Source organism: Grampus griseus, assembly GCF_964374135.1.
Source record: "Grampus griseus genome assembly, chromosome: 9".
NCBI lineage: Eukaryota > Metazoa > Chordata > Mammalia > Artiodactyla > Delphinidae > Grampus > Grampus griseus.
In genome coordinates, this window is record NC_139003.1 from 43,977,545 (window position 1) to 43,999,347 (window position 21,803).

Genomic DNA, 21,803 nt, shown 5'->3' on the forward strand with positions numbered 1-21,803 from the left:
AACCGCTGGACCACCAGGGAAGTCCCTCTTGCATTTCTATACAGTTAACAACAAAGGATAAGAAAGAGAAAGTAAGGAAACAATCCCACTTACCATCACAAAGAATAAAATACTTAGGAATAAACCTACCTAAGGAGGCAAAAAACCTGTACTCGAAAACTATGAGACACTGATGAAAGCAACTGAAGATGACACAAACAGATGGAAAGATAGACCACATTCTTGGATTGGAAGAATCAATACGGTCAAAATGATTATACTACCCAAGGTAATCCAGATTCAATGCAATCCTTATCAAATACCAATGGCATTTTTCACTAGAACAAAAGTTTTTAATTTGTATGGAATCACAAAAGACCCTGAATAACCAAAGCAATCCTGAGAAAGAAAAACAGAACTGGAGGAATCAGGCTCCCTGACTTCAGACTATACTACAAAGCTACAGTAATAAAAACAGTATGGTATTGTCACAAAAAGAAAATATAGCTCAGTGGGATAGGACAGAAAGCCCAGAAATAAACTCATGTACCTATGGTCAATCTATGACAAAGGAGGCAAGAATATACAATGGAGAAAAGACAATCACTTCAATAAGTGGTGCTGGGAAAACTGGACAGCTACATGTAAAAGAATGAAATTAGAACATTCTCTAACACCATACACAAAAATAAACTCAAAATGGATTAAAGACTTAAATGTAAGACCGAATACTATTTAAAACTCTTAGAGGAAAACTTAGGGCACTCTTTGACATAAATTGCAGCAATATCTTTTTGGATCCACTTCCTAGAGTAATGAAAATAAAAACAAAAATAAACAAATGGGACCTAATTAAACTTAAAAGCTTCTGCACAGCAAAGGAAACTATAAATAAAATGAAAAGACAATCCTCAGAATGGGAGAAAATATTTGCGAACAATGCAACCAACAAGGGATTAATCTCCAACATATACAAACAGCTCAATATCAAAAAAAAAAAACCCAATCAAAAAAATGGACAGAAGATCTAAATAGACATTTCTCCAAAGAAGACATACAGATGGCCAAAATCACATGACAAGATGCTCAACATCCCTAATTATTAGAGAATGCAAATCAAAACTACAGTGAGGGCTTCCCTGGTGGCACAGTGGTTGAGAGTCCGTGTCCCCCAATGCAGGGGACACGGGTTCGTGCCCCGGTCCGGGAAGATCCCACAAGCCGTGGAGCGGCCAGGCCCGTGAGCCATGGCCACTGAGCCTGCACGTCCGGAGCCTGTGCTCCGCAACGGGAGAGGCCACAACAGTGAGAGGCCCGCGTACCGCAAAAAAAAAAAAAAAAAAAAAAGAAAAACTACAGTGAGGTATCACTTCACACCGGTCAGAATGGCCATCATCAAAAAGTTTACAAACAATAAATGCTGGAGAGGGTGTGGAGAAGAGGGAACTCTCCTACACTGTTGGTGGGAATGTAAATTGGTACAACCACTATGGAGAACAGCATAGGGGTTCCTTAAAAAACTAAAAATAGAACTAGCATATATGATCCAGTAATCCCTCTCCTGGGCATATATCTGGAGTAAACCATAATTACAAAAGATACATGCACCCCGATGTTTCACTGCAGCACTATTTACAATATCCAAGACATGGAAGCAACCTAAATGTCCATCAACACAGGAATGGATAAACAAGATGTGATACACACACACACACAATGGAATATTACTCAGCCATAAAAAAGAATGAAATAATACCATTTGCAGCAACATGAATGGACCTAGAGATTATCATACTAAGTGAAGTCAGTCAGACAAAGACAAATATCATATGATGTCACTTATATGTGGAATCTAAACAAATGATACAATGAACTTATTTACAAAACAAAAACAGACCTACAGACTTCAAAAACAAACTTATGGTTACCAAAGGGGAAAGGTGGGAGGGGAGAGGGATAAATTAGGAGTTTGGGATTAACATATACACAGTACTATAAATAAAATAGATAAATCGGGCTTCCCTGGTGGTGCAGTGGTTGAGAGTCTGCCTGCCGATGCAGGGGACGCGAGTTTGTGCCCCGGTCCGGAAACATCCCACATGCCGCAGAGCGGCTAGGCCCGTGAGCCATGGCCAAAAAAAAAAAAAAAAAAAGATAAATCAACAAGGACCTGCTGTATAGCACAGGGAACTTTACTCAATATTCTGTTATAACCTATATGGGAAAAGAATCTGAAAAAGAATGGAAATATGTATATGTATAACTGAATCACTTTTCTGTACACCTGAAACTAACACAACATTGTAAATCAACTATACTCCAATATAAAATAAAAATTAAATTAAAAAAAGAATAACTTCAATTGCAAAAAAAAAAAAAAGAAAGAAGAAATGTACAAGAAACCTAGAATATTTTATTATACCAGATATAAAGAAAGCTATCAGACAGTTAGAGTCACGTTAAATGACTCTGCAGCCCACTAGTCAACAAGAACCATTGACCAGGCCTGACTACTGCTCCATGGGATGGGAGACACCTGGGATTCTTGACTGCTGGACCCACAAGGACAGCAGGCACCGTAACCACCATTCAAACCTCCTCGTCAATCGCATAGTGTGGGCAAACCTCTGGTCCCAGGAATATGGCCTGGTGGGCCACAGGGGCCTGACGCCCAAGGGCAAGTGTGCAAGAGCTAACTGCAAACGTGTGTTCCACTGTGACTCAGCATCGAGGCTCCCTGGAATCAGTTCTCAGGTCTGGCTGTGTAGAGACAGATGAGGCCACAAAAAATTAAAAATGAACCAAAAACCACTGAGCAGAGAGAGGGCAGTATGAGCAACAGTAAGAATAAAAACTCCAACAAGAGGAAGATATATTAGGCTAGTGATTTGTTGAAAATTAAAGCTTCTGAATTATAACACATTTCCCTTTCACTTTTTTTGACCCAGACCAATACCATGTTTATTTCACAAACACTGGGAAGATGGGTTGGAGGTAGAGGTGGGACACGGGTGCAAAGCTGCACACAGTCATCAGCAGCCCACTCGCCACACTGAGGGTCCAGCCAGGCAGTGCCTCCAAGTCCACAGGCAGCAGAAGTGAGTGCAGGGAGGGCCCTGAACACCAAGCCCCCTGAAAGCCTAAGGGGCACAGCTCCAGCTGTCCCGGGAAAACCACAAATAAATAAGAGTGGGGGGGTAGCCCCACCCACACAGATCATCTAATCACCCATCTTCACTCTGGAGGTCTGAAGGATTGCAACGCTGACCTCAAAGAGGCCGATGGCACTGCCAAAGATCTCCACAATGAGAATCTTTACAAAGAGGCTGGGGTCCTGCACATCAGCCAAGGTGGCTCCACTGCCCACGATGCCCACACAGACTCCACAGAAGAGGTTAGACAGGCCCACTGTGAGGCCAGCCCCAAACAAGGAGTAGCCTGCATGGTAGTTTTGATGGCCAATGGCCTTGGGGTCAGTAGCACTGCAAGGCTCAGCCCTGTTGCTAATGACAATCGCCATGATGATGCCGTAGATGGCCACAGCCTCACAGAAGATGATGCTGATCAGGTTCTTGGTCTTAATCCTGGGGGCCTTCACCCCTTCCCCAGTGATGGAAGAGCCAGTGATGCAGATGCCCCATGCCGCCCCAACCACAGACAGGGAGATAGCTAGGCCAATGCCCAGGTTTGACCACATGATGGGGGAAGTCTCCGTCAGGAACCATGCCACATCAAAGCGGGAGCCCAAGTCAAAACTGGCGTAGCAGATTCCCATGACGAGCAGGCAGGCCCTGAAGGCCACGAAGACCCCGGAGTACAGCAGCACTAGGCCCGTCATGGCGGCAACGACGCCATGGGGGGCCGGGAGCTCAAACCGCGTCCCTGCATCCGCTGTCCACCCTGCAGCCTGTGGGCCCGCCCTGCAGTGTCACCTCCCCTTTCATTTTCATTGTGATTCCTTTTCCCTGTTATTTTTCATTGTACCAGTAACATTATTTTTAGAGGAAAAACATTGAAATACAAACATTAATATATGTATTTGAAAGTAGATATTTTCCCAATACTAAGCACATGCTGTATCATATATTTTCCATGTTGAAAATATTCTTCTCTCTGTGGGAGAGAGCCAGCTGTTTAGTGGTACGCAAAGGAACTTATTTTACTCTTGATCCACGGAACCTCCTAGGGGACACCACTGTAAAATATGTCAATGTTTTTTTTTTCCTGGAAATGGTCTACTAAATATTTAATCTCTTTTCTTTATTATCATCAGAAATTAAAACATTAGCATGAAAAAGTTTAAAATTTCTTAATTATTTTTATTTGAGAAAAGTATACTCATTAGAATATATGGAATATTAAACCCTAAATAAGAGGACTTTATATCGAAAGAAATATCATTAATCATCTAATATAATGAATGTCAAAAATTCTATTTGTGTTCCTGCCAAAATACAGAAACTTATTTTTAAAAACTGAACTATTACTTTCTTTGTGTGTGTGTGTGTGTGTGTGTGTGTAATTCAGATTTTATTGCTTATTATATCATTCCATACAACTTTAAGTAAACAGACTTTGAGAAAATATACTGGGAATATTAAACAGATGATGGCAATATTGATGAAAATGTTCAAGTGTTTTACATAAGGTAGTAAGAGGCACCACTGCCACCATCACCCTCCGAAATTTGTATGTTTCACATAAAAAGAGTAAAATAGTTTATTGGCATTTAACTAGCATTATTCTTTGTAATTTATGCACCAAGATACACCTAAACAACTGCAGAATCTTCAGAGCAAAACAAAGCATTTTCTTTCACTAGCAGATATAGCAGTTTCAGTTTCTTTAAAAAACAAGCAAACATGGGCTTCCCTGGTGGTTCAGTGGTTAAGAATCTGCCTGCCAATGCCAGGGACACAGGTTCGAGCCCTGGTCCGGGAAGATCCCACATGCCACAGAGCAACTAAGCCTGTGTGCCACAACTACTGAGCCTGTGCTCTAGAGCCTGTGTGCCACAACTACTGAAGCCCGCGTGCCTAGAGCCTGTGCTCCGCAACCAGAGAAGCCACCGCAATGAGAAGCCTGTGCACCACAACGAAGAGTATCCCCCGCTCACCGCAACTAGAGAAGGCCCACACGCAGTAACAAAGACCCAATGTACCCAAGAATAAAAATAAAATAAATAAATTTAAAGACCAAAAAAACCAAGCAAACAAATCAACACAACTACACACACAACCCCAAAACAAAAGTTGGCATATTTCAGTGGTCCTGAATTTTCATGTTTCTATTGTATTAATTAAAGAAATAAAATGTGATTCAGCATTTAAAAATGAGACTGATCTTCTTCACCATAATTATACTTACTTTATAATTCAAACGATTTAACTGAAGCCGATGTTAACCCAGCAAAAACCATGGATACAACTCAAACTGCTCTTTGGCTAAGAAAATTTCTTTAAAAGTTAAATATTCTTTAAAAACTCAAACCCAAGCTGCACAGGTGTAACTTTAAGAACCAACAACTGACCCTTCCAGAAAGCACAGCAGTAGTTCCAAGTGTTTTGAAGCTGGGGAACATATACAGAATCACTGTAAATCGCACACACACATCAGTAACTTCCTGATAAAACTGTACTAATAGTTTCCTCTATTACTGACTAAAAAAATAAATCAAGCAGGTACTACAGTTCAGCATTTAAAAGACTTCTATACCTATTTTTACAAAGATGCTTGGGCTGAGACATACATTTGTATACTTGAAAACAAACAAGGCTTGAAATGTGGTTTTATGTGAAACCACTTAGAAGAACTCAGTCATCAAAAAACTAAAAATACACAACAAATAGGAATTTATTAAAACCACTGTCTCTAACAATATAAAAATTAAATATTAAGGCATCTTTTACTCTCATCTTGGTGTATGCAGCAAAGAGAAGTGTTTTAAATAGGAACCAGCACTTCTATTTCCAATGCTTTCTAACACATTTGGCAGATTTTTTTCCTTTCTCCTATTCCACATTCCGTTGAAAGCTCTCATGATCAAACATCATGACCCAAACCAAAAGAAAAGTATAAACAGATATTGACTTATTAAAAAGCAGTTCACCCTTGAAAAATAAAAAGGAACTACAAAGAATATTCTGTATAGGGAATTTCCTGGTGGCTCAGTGGTTAGGACTCTGTGCTCTCACTGCCGAGGGCCTGGGTTTGATCCATGGTCAGGGAACCAGGATCCCGCATGCTGCATGGTAAAAAAAAAAAGAATTATGCATAAAGTTCAAATACTAGTATTTAAATTTCTCTGAAGCAATTTGCGCTTCAGTAATTAAGAGAAAGAAGGGATGAAGACTTAAATACGAGAAGCCTATTAATATGGATCACGCTGTGGACTCGTTCACTCAGTAGTCTGCTCTGTTGAGAAGAGAATTTGAAAAGGGCTTCATACTCCCTTAAAAAACAAAAATCACATTCACCAGAATAAGATCATTTAAATTAACACTGATTATATATAATTCCCCATATTTGTCCACTTATGAAGCTCAATTTCTTCATAAAATATACTAAACAGTAACATTTTCACCTTTTATTAAGGCAAGTTTGGGACTTTTATGTTTGTAGAGTAACAGGCCATAGCATGTAATCTTGCCAGCCCTCCCGCCCCCATCAAGTGTGAATGTGATCAAGCCTCTACCCCCAGCTACCAACCTATGAAACTACAGATGTTAGAAGAACATGTTAAATTATTTATGCCTAAAGAATCCAATCAGCAAAATCCAGATTTTGGAAAACTGTACAGGACAAATGACCCAATTTCTTCAGCAAATTGGAAAAAAATACAAAGTTGTAGAGGAGGAATCTGTGGTCACTTGAAAGATTTATCAACTAATGGCCTTGTGTAGACTTTAGTTCAGTACCAATTCAAACAAACTAAAAATAAATATGCCTCCACACAAACACCTGTACATAAGCAATTATTCGTAACAGCCAAAAAAATGGATAAACAAAGCCTGGTAAATCCATACAAAGGAATATTATTCAGCCACAACAAGGAATGAAGTTCCTTATTCATGTTACAACAGATCAACCTTAAAAACTTTATACAAGTGAGGGTGTTACCGAACCAGGTTTGTTCTGCCGGATGCGCAGAAAGTCAAAATGGTGAGACGCCGAGGTTTGCAGCAAAGTGAGACGGGAAGACAAATCTCAAATCTGCCTTCCCAAAGGCAAGGGGCTCAGGTATTTATGGGAAAAAGAACAAAGAAGCAGGGCACTCTGAGGCGTGGAGAGAGAGGAAAGGTTATAGGAAAAAGGTGTGATAATTGTTCTGGGCAGGCCTCTCTGCACGTTCAATATGTCACAAGTGGATGCTCCCGTATGCCCAGCTGAAGGGTCAGTGGTCCTATCCAGTCCTAAGCAGCTCGGCTCAAACCAGACAGAGCTGACTCTTGGCTCAACTTGAAGCCGAGGCAGCTGACTCCAAGTTCCTGGAAAACACCTTGGGCAAACATATTGTTTAAGCTACGTGCTGCTTGGAGGACCCGAAAGTCTTAAAACTTTGATTAGTGAAGGAAGGTGACATGGATTGCACCATGGTTTCAAATGAAGCCAGACATAAAAGACCACATATTGTAATTATTCCACTTATATGAAATATCCAGAAGAGGCATACCCACAGAAATTAATTTGGAAATGGGTAGCGACTGCTAATGGATACAGGGTTTCTTCTAATGGATACAGGGTTTCTTCTAGGTGTGATGAAACTAGTGGTGATGATTGTACAATTTTGTGAAAATACTATAAACCACTGGGCTGTACACTTTAAAAGGGTGAATTTTATGGCATGTGAATTGTGCCTCAGAAAATACAGCATTCGTGGGACAAATGGAAATTTGAATACTGACTTGCTACTTGATAATATCAACAGTTTATAATATTAAAAAAAATTTATTTTTTGAGATACATTCTCAAAAATTTACAGATGAAATACGATGCTAGAATTCGCTTTAAAAATAATACAGAATAGGTGGGAAATCATTATTTTGAGTAAGGATTACATCAGGCAAGAATCATCAGTGGATTCTGTAATGGTCCTAACATATGTCCACCAATTCTTTGATATTCTCCCTTCAAGAGTTGGGACTTCAGGGAATTCCCTGGCGGTCCAGTGGTTAGGACTTGGCACTTTCACTGCCAAGGGCACGGGTTCAATTCCTGGTCAGGGAACTAAGATCCCACAAGCCGCGCAGTACGGCCACAAAAAAAAAAAAAAAAAGTTTTAACTTAAAAAAAAATTTGGAGCTAAATTTCCCTTCTCTGGAATGTGGGCTGGACTTGGTCCCTCACATCTAATGACTTGACTGTAGAGGAGGTGACAGTGTGTGACTTCTAAGACTAGGTCACAAGGCTTTGCCCTCTCCTTGCCCTCTCAGGGATCACTTGCTCTAGATGAGGCCAGTACCATGCTATGAGGTCACACAAGCAACCCCAGGGAGAGGCCCATGTGGCAAGGAACCGAGGCCTCCTCAGTTCCCACTAACTAAGATCCCACAGGCTGTACGGTGCGGGGCGGGGGGGGGAGTTCTAAAGAACACAATTGACAAAATTGGAATAAGAATGGTACAGTAGATAAAACTATTGAGTCAATGTTCAATTTACTGAGGTTAATAATTATACTATGGTCTATAAGAGAATATCCTTTTTCTTAGGAAATACACAATGAAGTATTTAGGGATAAAGGGTTGTGATGTATGTTACACTCAAATCGCTCCCCCAAAAAAGTGTGTGTGTGTGTGAGAGAGAGAGAGAGAGAGAGACCTACAAATGAAGCAAATGCAATAAATATTAATAGATGAAAGTAAAGGGTAATGGGTATTTGGTTTTTTTACTATTTTCATTTTTGCAACTTATATGTAGGTTTGAAATTATTTCCAAATAAAAACTTTAGAAAATCATATGGCGGGCTTCCCTGGTGGCGCAGTGGTTAAGAATCCACCTGCCAATGCAGGAGACACGGGTTCGAGCCCTGGTCCAGGAAGATCCTGCATGCCGCGGAGGAACTAAGCCCATGCACCACAACTACTGGCCTGTGCTCTAGAGCCTGAGAGCCACAACTACTGAGCCCTGTGTCACAACTACCAAAGCCTGCACGCCCTAGAGCCTGTGCTCTGCAACAAGAGAAGCCACAGCAATGAGAAGCCTGTGCACCGCAACAAAGAGTAGCCCCCACTCACTGCAACTAGAGAAAGCCCGCGCACAGCAACGAAGACCCAACGCAGACAAAAAAAAAAAAAAAAAAAAAAAAAAAAAAATCATACGGCAAAAATATTCTACGGGAGGGAGGAAAATAAGTGAGGGTAAAGATGAAAAAGATTGACTATAGGGGACTTCCCTGGCAGTCCAGTGGTTAAGGCTTCCAATACATAGGTTGTGGGTTCGATCCCTGGTCAGGGAGCTAAGATCACACATCCTCAGGGCCAAAAAACCAAAACATAAAACAGAAGTAATATTGTAACAAGTTCAATAAAGAGTTTAAAAATGATCCACATAAAAGAATCTTAAAAAAAAAAAAGAAAAAGATTGACTAAAATTGATGAGTACTGAAGCTGAGTGGTTTATTATAAAAGGCTTAGGAACTTCCCTGGTGGTCCAGTGGTTAAGACTCTGAGCTACCCCCAATGCAGGGGGCCTGGGTTTGATCCCTGGTCAGGGAACTAGATCCCGCAGACCTGGCACAGCCAAATTTTTTTTTTTTTTTTTAAAGGAAGTTTATTATACTCTCCTGACTACTTTTGTATGTATTTGAAAATTTCCACAATGAAGGTAAACAACACTGAAGCGACTGAACTTGAAGATCCCCTCTGTCTCTCTGAGTTCAATGGTTTTTTTGAGCATGGTGGGTTATGGATGATGTAAATTTGAGTTTCACCTTCGTTCAAGTTTTTCCTCCAAAAATTGGGGATAATAATTTCTACTAACAGGATTATTAACTTTATATTACACATGTCAAAGTTGTTAGCACGTTCTCTAGCATATCCAATTGTTCAATATGTGTCAGTAATAATTATTACTATTGGATGAATAAGTGAAATATAAAGATTAATTTCCACTTGAGGTTAAAAGAAGTATTGTCTTCGGAGTTTGTTGTTAAGGGATTAGACCTGCATAACCACGACCATTATAGGCATAAGGTATTGGAACAGGTCCACCCTGGGTTCTGTGGAAAGAACAACGTCCTTATAATTAATTAGGTTAACTCCTATGCGTTAAGAAATTTTTTTTTTTTTTTTTTTTTTGCGATACGCGGGCCTCTCACTGTTGTGGCCTCTCCCGTTGCGGAGCACAAGCTCCGGATGCGCAGGCTCAGCGGCCATGGCTCACGGGCCCAGTCACTCTGCGGCATGTGGGATCTTCCCGGACTGGGGCACGAACCCGCGTCCCCTGCATCGGCAGGCGGACTCCCAACCACTGCACCACCAGGGAAGCCCAAGAATTTTTTTTTTAACAGGATGTAACAGAGTCCTCTATTTACCCAAAATATCTTGACCAGAGCCCCCAGTAAAAGTACAAGACATAAAATTAGGAGCTTTTCCATCATTAAACAAAGGACTGGTGGAATCAAGCCTGCATTAAAAGTTGTGGTAAAACACACATAAAATTTACCATGTTAAGTAATTTTAAGTGTACAGTTTGGTGGCATTAAGTACATTCAAATTGTTGTGCCAGCGTCACCATCATACACCTCCAGAACTTTTTATCTTGCAAAACTGAAACTCTGTACCTATTAAACAATAGCTCCCCATTCCTCCCTCCCCCCAGCCTCTGGCAACCACCCTTCTAATTTTAGTCTCTGTGAGTCTGACTGTTGTAGGTAACTCACACCAGGGGAATCAATACAGTAGTTGTCCTTTTGCGACTGGCTTATTTCACTGAATGCAATGTTCTCGTGGCTCATCCACATTGCAGCACGTATCAGGTTTCTTTCCTTTTTAAGGCTGAATAATATTCCATTGTACGTATATGTATCCACCATATTTTGTTTATCCAGCGATGGACACTTGGGTTGTGCACACCCCGTGATGACTGTGAAAAATGCTGCTATGAACCTGGGTGGACATATATCTCCTCCAGTCCCTGCTTTCAATTTCAAGCTTGGATTTTTACAATTTGTGGGAGAAAGTTGTATTTTAAATTCCTCTTACCATCTGGCATTTAATTTGTTTGTTTGATGTGTTTAAGTGACCGGTAAGGGGACAATGATGATGCTTTTCCTGATAAAATACTAACATGAATGGTCTTGACCTATTCATAATAGCTAAGCTTCCGTTTCATTTCAGGTGAGTCCCTTCACGTGCAACACTACTCACATGACTACTGGAAAGTTACTTCGATTGGAGGGATTTGAAATAGCAACATTGTTTTAGGCTTTGGATGCTGGGTGAGGATGGGGAGAACTGAAGCTGGTCAAGTTCATGGGAAAGGGCCTGGTTTCTCTTCAGCAAAAGTCTTCCTCTTTGAGGCCTGAGAACTGTTACTCGCTCACGTTTGATTTTCCCCGTGTACCCCCGTACGATGGCACTTCTTCCCTCTTTCCTGGAGGGTTACATAATTATGCAGCTCGACATCGTGGGCCTTTTTCCCCCGGACAGTACTTTCTGGAACTGCTAGATTTCCAGATGAGAACTGTTTATTCTGGATCAGACTTAAGTTGGTCATCTGAATTCTCGTGGGTATGGAGAGTTTTTCTTACCCTTGGCCTACTTTTTGTGCTGCTAAATATCCTCTTACAGTTCCACCAAGCACTTTGTAAGACAGAAAGAGTTGAAAGCACTGCTTCTTTTGCTTTCTCGGTTCCTCTGGCTGTTTCAGTGCGTCAGTTACATGGTGCTTCTCTGGTAAGCCACAACCACAGAGGAAGGAAAGGAAGGTTTTGTTCACGTCACAATGTAAATCAAGTGCCTACTATGTGCCGTGCTCCAGGCCTCATAGTTCATTACAAAACCGGAACAGTAAGGATGGTGATAGAAATACATCCAGGGCTCAGTTGGGGGAAAAAAGGCACTGAAGGCCTGAGGGCTCTAATTCCCATGCAGTGTGCTTGTATTCTGTGTCCTGGCACAGTTCAGAAGTAGAAAATCACCATTGTGTTATTGACCTCATATATCAACTCATTTTTCCATGTTCCCATAGCAACGTGGGAGAAACTGAGAAAAGATATAGGAAAGAGGAAGAAAAAACGCAGGGGAAGCAAGCTGGCCTCCTGCTTCCTCTGTATACTTCAGTAGATCCTGCATTTTCCTCTTCTCCTCGTTACCCCAGTTTCCACAGTGATTGTTCCGATAGCTGTCAAATGTGACCATGAACATCGCACTCACTAGTATAACACTGAAGCATCATAACTCAGTCCTCCTCTGTTCGTTGTTCCCAGTTTTTCATTTTTCACTATAATGAAAAATGCTATGACAAAGAACTCCATGCACATGGCTTTTTTCTTTTTCTTTTTTTTGCCTTTTGGATTATTTCCTTGATATTAACTCTTAGGAATGGAATGCCAAGCAGGCTTGGGGGGGGTGGATTAAGTCCGTTTACATTGAGTTGGACGCTCTCCTGATGAAGGTACAGGGTCATAAAAATGTTCATGCCTGCGTTTTCGACACTCCTTAAAAGTACATCTCGTTGAAAGCAATGAAATAAGCGTTAGCTTAACATTCACACACACTCAAAAAAGAACTCCGCTGGAGTGTGCAGGAACTCGATACAGTACAGGAAGCACTGTGTCATGGAGACCTAAATAAGGAAGGAATAAACAGTCATGTGCTGGGGAAGGCATCCTCTTCAGTCACATCATCCGGGAGGATTTCGCTGGAGCAGCTTCCCACCTAAGAGAGGATTTGAAAACCACCAATCTACCTCCTTTCTTTTATTCAGAACATAGGCCCAGAGAAGTCTTTTTTTAACATGCCCAAGGTCACATAACAGGCTAGGACTGTATTCTGCCTTCAGCTTTTGGGGTTCTCTGTACAGACATCCTCTCCTAGTAAGTAAGGGAAACTGAGGTAGCGACTGGAACCCAAGGGAGGAGGCCCTGAGGGAGGCGGCCCACGTGCTTCCTTGGGCCTTTCCTCTCTCCTCTTCCCATCTCTCTCCCAGCCTAGAGGGATGAGAAACACCATCTTAAATCGGGTGGTGGAGCCTTCATTTTATTGTTTTCCTTTATACCCTACACATTGGATAAAAATTCATTTGAATCTCTTCAGTTGTTAATCTATAAAGAATTAAAAATTGCTGAAAGCAACCGTGTATTCAAAGCAAACTGCGTATCAGATACACTGCCCATGCGTGTGCTTAGGAAATTCACACTTCCCTTTTATATCCAATTATGCTGTTCATTTCTGGTCCCCCCTCCTTGAACCCTAGGAATTCACACCATTTTCTTCATTTTCCTTTCACCTGTCTGTGGATTGTGACCTTTCACCTTCCAGTTACATATATCTTCTCCCTTCTCCCAAAGTCACAAATCAGAACTGTCCATGCATCCAATGTTTACTAAGGGCTTACTACGTCCCAGGCACTGTTCTAGTCCCTGAAGACACAGGAATGAATAAATCAGAAAGAAATCCCTCCTCACTTTCTATGGGAGAAGATGGACAATAAACAAATATGAACACAAATAAATGCATCGACAACACATTCGTCATCTAAACCCACTGCACCCATGGGAAACCCAAGGTTCAGAGGTGGTGAGTAATAAGCAAGTGTGGGTGCTGGATTTCAAACCCAGGCCTGTCTACATCCAATTTATGAGATCCTAACTTGTAAGCTACAAAGCCCTGAGCAAAAGCAAAGACTGATGCTGATTACTGTTGCCAAAGTCTAGCAAAATGAAAATGCAGGCACTTTTTTTTGGTAATTTTCACTTGTCAGAGACACCAGCCTTTTTGGGTTTGCAGTTTTCTTGAAAGATGTGCCTGAAAAATGGAAACCATATTCCTTCCATTGACCATGCCTACCTAACTCCAGAAACAAATTACAGTTTGAAATGGTTGGGGTTTTTATGATTAAAAATTTTTTAAATGTGTCTTATGTGTACAATTTGATTTTAACTATGTATATACTTATGAAACCACACAGATCAAGTGAAATAGTTGATTTTAATCAACACTATGCTTGGCCTTGATATCTGTCACAGCTTGAAAGTAGATAAAGTATCTTTTGGTCCCCAAAGAAAACAACTTGATGTTTCTGTTTGAAATGCTTTGTTTTGTGAAGTTGATATAAAGGCAGTTGCACTTTCCAAAACTTTCCAGCTTACTTGATGGAAAGTATTTCATACTCCTGACCCTGGGAAGGCAGCTACCTCATCCAACAGAAGTCCTCAACATACAGATGACCCCTTACAGGTACTTCTTTTCCTTCTTGTATCAGCAGGGATTTCCCCCCTCCTCACTCTTTCCTTAATCCTTGTATTCTCACCAAGAGTGATCTCCGGTGGTTTCTATACTTCTCAGGTTCCTTCTGGCTTTAGCATCCCCAAAGACTGTTCTCTTCCTTCTTTCTCCTCTGTCATCACTCCATAACCGTTCCTAGGCCTATACTCACTGACCTGCTCTTCTGCATCACAGGCCACAGGCCCCCCCTAGGGTGGACTGAAAATCTGCTCTTATCTTTACTGTCTCTACTCAAAATCTTAACCATCTTCACTCAAGGAGCAGTGTGAATGCCACCTCCTACAGGAAGCCTTCTCTGATTGTCCTAGCTGAAAGGACTGCCATGGCACTTTACTGGACCTCTCAAGACACTCATCACATTTTTCACTATCAAATTTTTTTTATCAGATCTCCTCTTGTCTCCTGGAGCCCCGACAGCACCTCACCCACAGCAAGTAGTTTTGTGACTGAAACTTGACTTACTCCTGCTGGGGCTATGCAGACAGGAGCTATGTTTTCAGCTGTCAAGCTGTAAGTTACATTCTTCTGTCTGTTGTGCGGAGCATTTCAGTTCTCTAGCACCTTCTACTATACTTCAGTACATACTCTGGCTTTCTGACATGCAGGCTTTTATGAGCTGAGACACAGCTCCCATAAACAACATTGTCCATTTAGGAAACCCATTCTGCATTCCCTAAGAATTGTATCAGAAACCTTGGAAATACAATCTGCTCTTCAAGGTAGAATAGTCACAGAATTTAACCTGATAATTTAAAAGGAAACCAAAAAAACGTTTTCCAACCAGGAGTAGTGACTAGTATCCTTCATTTCCAAGGAGACCCAAGAGGAAAAATTCTCAGTATTCATTAAGCCCAGATGCTCAAAGGAGTGGAATTAATGGCACACAAAATAAAAATGTTTTAAACTTCGAGTCTCAAAATGTAGGATCTATCACTAATAGAAAAACACACTTTAAAAGTTGTAAAATATAAGATTTTAAAATTTCAGGGACTTCCCTGGTGGCACAGAGGTTAAGAATCTGCCGGCCAATGCAGGGGACACGGGTTCGAGCCCTGGTCCAGGAAGATCCCACATGCTGCAGAGAAACTAAGCCCGTGGGCCACAACGACTGAACCTGCGTTCTAGAATCCACGAGCCACAACTACTGAACCTGCACGCCACAACTACTGAAGCCCACGTGCCTAGAGCCCGTGCTCTGCAACGAGAAGCCACCACAATGAGAAGCCCGCGCACTGCAATGAAGAGTAGCCCCTGCTCGCCGCAACTAGAGAAAGCCCATGTGCAGCAACAAAGACCCAACGCAGCCAAAAATAATTTATATGTATTAAAAAAAAGATTTTAACATTTCAGTCCTTATGCTTTTAAATGACCATAGAGTGGGTAACATACAAAAAATACTCATTTATCTTCATGTGTTAAAACCTTACCTGGAATTTCCATTTCTAAGGCATTTAGTGGGAGTGAATGATCTATCGAGGGCACTGAGGCTTTGGCGTGTAATGGATGATCTTGTACAAAGAACCAATTCAGGATTCCTGCAGCTGAAGACGGTGCAGCGTAACTTCTGTCTCCGTGGTTTCTAGGAAGTGCTGCTGACTGACTGTTTTCTAGGGCAGAGCCAGGGGGCAGGTGGAAAGGCTACTTTTCAGATTCTCTTCTGTCCTACTTTGGGCTAATCATTCCTCAGTGCACATGGCTCATCTGGTAACGCTGATCAGAATAAAAATTCCATGGATTAGATCGAATATAAATGAAAGTCCGGATGTTAACTGCAGATGGACTTTTAGAACATATGAAGTATTCCCTTCCTGCTTGTAAACTTTAGGAAGAAACAGTGAGTTTCACCCAGGTTTATCAACATGGTGGTGGCGGCACGGGTCTCTTGGGTCTCCCCTTTGCCAAAAAGAGTAACCTCAGCAGATGCTGAAGTGTCCTCCGGGCTCTCCCGGCACCGCCCACAATCACTCTAGAGCCGCTCCTCCTTCACAAGCCCCCCCCCGCCCCCCCCCCCCCCCCCGCTAGTCTAACGGCTGGAGAAATCAAAGGAAAACAGTTCTCAGGGTGACATCAGGATGACTGGTTTTTGACTGAGGGCTGGGTCCATAGGAGTTTTGTTCTGGGGCCCATCGTTTGGGGCAAATGGGATTTAAAGTTGGTACAAAGCTAAGAGATTGGGCCCTTGAGGAAAAGGAAGGCGGTGATGGCTGAGTTCAGAGAGACATCACTAGAGCTAATGGCTATGCAAATGCAGTGGTGCCCAACCCAGAATGAACTTTCTCAAATGCAGCACCCAACCTGCCACTTGCCCTTGGAGAGCCCTTTAAGGTTTTCCCCTACCCTTTTAGATCAAGTCCACCCCCCCTCTGCCAGGCTGACAGGTATCTCTTTTTCCAAACCTGGCCTTATCTTACAGCCTCATCTCTTGCCCATCCCCCCTTGCCATTTAGGTTCCAGCCACACCAAAGAACATTCACTGCTTCCCAGTCTTTGCCTATGTTGTTCTCCTAGGCCCTGGAGCCCTTTGTATCTACACCCACCTCACTCCTAAAACTATCACTTAGCCTTCAGGGGAAGAAACATCTACTCACCCCTGCCAAAAAGGAGCTGGCCACCTGCTCAAACACACTGGGCCGACCTTTGACCCAGCCTCTTTACCCACTATGGTAACCATCCATTCTCCCCCTGCTATGTGGGTGGCATGTACTGTGTGTGTACACAGTAGGCACTCAAATACTTGATGGGAAGAAGGTAGGGTTTAAAATGCAGTGTGAGGGACCTGGGTTAGTTCTGAAAGTGACTTCCCAGGGCAAGTAGCCAAAGATGTGCACATCTTGGATCTCTGGAGGCCAGTGTGAGTCTCTGCTTCGGTGCTAAAAGTCCTTAGGGCTTGTGGCTGCCCAGGACAGTTCCGGACACACCAGACATTTATGTGACTGCTAGACTTGGAGAACATCAGCCCTTCAAAGTAAAAAAAATTGGGTTCCCTCCTCTGTCTTCAAAAACTCATGCTGAGGCAAAGTTTTGCACAGGACCTGTAACAAAATGAGAAAAATAGGGACAAATTAAACTCATACAACACAAAGAGTTACTAATTTGATTTAAAGGATTCTCCTTTACTCTGACCCTATGCTCTTCCCATGTTCTGGTATTAAAACGTCTTTGTAAAAAGTGACAGTGATAAGAGAAAGACAAATATCATATGATATGGTTTATATATGGAATCTAAAAAACTGATACAAATGAACTTATTTATAAAACGGAAATAGACTCACAGACATAGAAAACAAACTTCGGTTACCGAAGGGGAAAGGGGAAAGGGGACAGGGGTGGGATAAATTAGGAGTTTGGGATTAAAATATACACACTACTATATATAAAACAGATAACCAACAAGAACCTATTGTATAGCACAGGGAACTCTACTCAGTATCTTGTAATAACCTATAATGGAAAATAATCGAAAAAGCAGTGCATGTATATATATATTATATATATATATAATATACATATATAAAACTGAATCGCTTTGCTGTACACCTAGAACACAACATTGTAAATCAACTATATTTCAATAAAAGGTTTTTAAAAACCAATAAATAAATAATAAATAAATAGAGTCCTTACTTGGCCAAATAAGAAGTGCCAAAACTTTCTAGCCATATCGGGGAGGGGAGGGCGGAGTGGGGACTGGGAAAGAAATCTCAGGTGAAGAAAGCCCTAAATGTGCAGGGCAAAACTGAAAAACTCCTAGAAGATTACAGAGAATATCCTTATGCCCTTGAGGTAGAGAAAAGTTTCTTAAATAAAACACAAAAAGATATCATTTCCTCTAATCATAAGAGGAAAGATAAATTTGACTACATTAAGAACTCTATGCATCACAAGAGACCATAAAGAATGAAGGTAAGTCACGGAATGAGTATTTGCAACACACATAATTGACAAAGAAATAGTATCCAGAAATCCATCTATCTATCGTCTATCTATCTATAGATTGAGGTATACACACATACATACACACTCGTAAAATTAAAATGCAAGCAAATAAGAAACAGATAACCTAACAGAAAAATGGGTAAAAGACGAATAGGCATTTCATGAAAGTGGAAATCTAAACAGTCAATAAGTAAATTAAAAAGTACTCAATTTTATTTGTACACAGGGAAATGCAAATTAAAACCCACAAGGAGATACCATCTTAAACCCATCAAATCAGCAGAAATTTAAATTCCTGGTGATACCAAAGCATGGGAGACAATGTGGAACAATGTTGTTCTCATTCCCTGCTGGTGGGAGGGTAAAATGGTATCATCCCTTTGAAAAACAGGTTGGCATTAACTAAAAAGTTTGAAGAGATACACATTCCCATGACCCTGCAGTTTCATTCCCACATTTATACCCTAGAGAAAACATGCACAGGTGCACTGGGAGATGCATACTAGAAGGGTCAGAGCAGCACTGCTCTTCACATTAGCTTCAAACCAGAAACAACCAACGCCCACCCATAGCAGACTGGATAAACTGTGGTGCAGTCGTACAGTGGAACAGCTTATAAAGCAGTGAAAGAGAATGATCTCCTAAAACCAAAATTAAGCAGAAAAAGACAATACGAATGGTGTGATACCGTTTATACAAGTTCAAAAACAGACAAAAAATAACAATGCTGTTTGGGAAACATACACAGGAAGGAGGAGGTCGAATTATAAGAAAACGATTATCTCAAAAATCAGAAAACCAAACACATCTGGAGAAGGAAGAATTATGATCTGGGAGAGACACAAGGGGCAGCGCATTTTAGGTGCGGGCACTATGCTATTTCTTGCCTGGGTACTAGTTGTGTGATTGGTTAAGCTTAATGTATACATTTCTTTTCTGTATGTGTATTTCGCACTTAAGTTGCCCGTCCCTTTCTTAAAGTTTTACTGGTTGAAAATCTCCAAGACAGAAGCACCTATTTGCGTGGTGCTCAATCAAAGCTGAGTCCAAGTATTTTAGAAGGAACTCCGAGTAGCCCCAGGTGAGACTTTGAAGAGCAAGAGAGGCTGGAGCTGACCTTCAGTTAAGTGTCTATCAGGGGTTCTCTCAATAATGCTTCTCCAACAACTAGAGGGGTGGGAAAGCGTGACCACAGCAAAGGTGTCACTTAGCCAGGGGGCTTGTGGAGGCCAGGGTGTCAGGAGAGAAGTTTGGGATGTTACTGTGTGGTGGACCCTGAGTGCCTGATTCAGGAATCTGGATTTAATTCTGTAGACAGTAAGTAGACTTGGAGGATTACCATGCAGCAAAGGGACAATTAAAAATACCCTAATGGGGCTTCCCTGGTGGCGCAGTGGTTGAGAATCTGCCTGCCAATGCAGGGGACACGGGTTCGAGACCTGGTCTGGGAAGATCCCACATGCCGCGGAGCAACTAGGCCCGTGAGCCACAACTACTGAGCCTGCGCATCTGGAGCTTGTGCTCCACAAGAAGAGAGCCCGCGATAGTGAGAGGCCCGCGCACCGTGATGAACAGTGGCTCCCGCTCGCCGCAACTAGAGAAAGACCTCGCACAGAAACGAAGACCCAACACAGCCAAAAATAAGTTAATTAATTAAAAAAAAAAAGTAACAAATGTTCAAGTACAACTGGTGTCTTAAAATAAACAAAAAACCCTAATGTCTTAGGGAGATGATTCTGGGTGTGAGGGGTAGGGTGGACTGAAAGTAGAGAAACTGATAAAGGCTCAGGCATAATAGACCAGGAATGACGGAAGTGAAGTTAGAAAGCGATGGAATGAAGACGAGTTACTGAGGAAGAACAGTAGGAACTTAGTGATGGAACAAACTTTTTCAAAAACTTATTTTCTGTTCTTTCCCAGCCCTTCCATTCTAAAGCTAACTCGAGAGAGATTCTGCTTTACAAGGACAAGTGACTGGAACCACGTAAGGTCAGAAGAGGACTAGCAGACACACTGATTTGATGCCGAGAGCCCAACTGAAGGCTTCAAAATTCCCTCCAACTACTGGAGAGTATTGCCAGGGTCGGGGGCCGGGGGGCGGGCAGGGAGGACAGAGGGTGGAGCCTTTTCAGCAGCAGCAGAGTTGTTTAATGGCGAGCAAGGAGTTTTTAACTTTTCATTATGGAAATTCTCAAACATACATTGACACCAGAATAGTCTAGCAAATCTCCTGGCTTCAACAATGATCAGTATGTTATCAAGTGGCTTTCGCCATTTTCCCACCCTCCACGTCAATGTGTCCCAGGCGGGAAGCCAGCTCTGGTGAAGGATAAAACATACACATTTAGAAACATTTGAATCTTAGTTTTTGTGTTAGGCTGGGATGTCAGTGGTTCCAAAACAGGTATACATGGGATCAAGAGCAAAGAGCACAACCATCTGGCTTTCCTGCCCCAGACACTCCCCGGCCTCTGAATCCACAGCCATACAAAGTGTGTTACCTGTGTTGGATGACCTTAGCCGCCTCGACTGGAGTTGGCTGTCGGTCACGCGACTGGAAGCTCCGTTGGGGATTTGTCGATTGTGAACTTGGACAGATCAGTCCTGCTGCAGAGCAGTTCCCTAAGCCTGTGATTACCACAGGAGGAGATGAGCCCTTCACAAAGTGTTGTTCCTTGGAAGAAACTGCCTCTATAATCCTGCTCTTTCCAGATGTTGCCAGGTTTGATCATTGCAACTCCCATTCTATCAGAATGAAGAGAAGGCAGCTCTGACCTGGGAGACGATGGGGGACCATCCCCTCACCACGGCAGAGCCTGAAGCGCAGCTGGAACAGGTCCTCGGAAAAGGGAGATGTTGGCGGTGTCGAGCTCTACTGCCCGAGTCACCTTGTCAGCTCCAGGCAGCAACAGTCCACGTTGTAAGAACACTGGTACCTTAAATTTAACCCTGTACTCAAGGCAGCGCACATTCCTGGGAACAAAGAAATTTGTCTCCTTCTTCTGTGAAGCTGTTTTGCAAAACAGCTATAAGGAAACCATGGTACATGGAAATACATATGTGAAAATGTGCTAGGAGTCCTCAGTGGAAACGTCAAGGTTATTCTGAAGCTCACCAGTACGGATGGAAAAATGGGTTGCTTGGGGCAATATCCTAGTCCCCTGGGGATTTCTGTCCGTGAGCATGTGACAAGATGTTACTGCACGACCAAACTCCGTTTGGTTGTACTCTGTGCAGCCCCAGGCACTAAACATTCTTGCTGCGAGGGTCACCACCTCACAAACTGAAGCACCACAAGTATTTTCAAAATGAGAGAGTAAAAAAAAAACACGAGCAATGAGTCCTTTAGTTCCGCTGGTTTCCTAATAAACGAAGCTGGCCCTTCTCTCCAACTGTGAAGCAGGCCAGAAACCACACTGACAACATGAAGGGTACTTCTAG

The 21,803-nt window shown here is 42.1% G+C and overlaps 1 protein-coding gene across 1 annotated transcript; it reads right to left on the minus strand.

Moving 5' to 3' along the window:
• Positions 1-2,924: 2,924 nt before the first annotated feature.
• Positions 2,925-4,207, minus strand: LOC309827648 (V-type proton ATPase 21 kDa proteolipid subunit c''-like). The gene has a single exon (XM_082662412.1). It carries the CDS (start codon positions 3,815-3,817, stop codon positions 3,200-3,202), a length of 618 nt encoding a protein of 205 aa, XP_082518538.1. The 5' UTR covers positions 3,818-4,207; the 3' UTR covers positions 2,925-3,199.
• Positions 4,208-21,803: the final 17,596 nt, after the last annotated feature.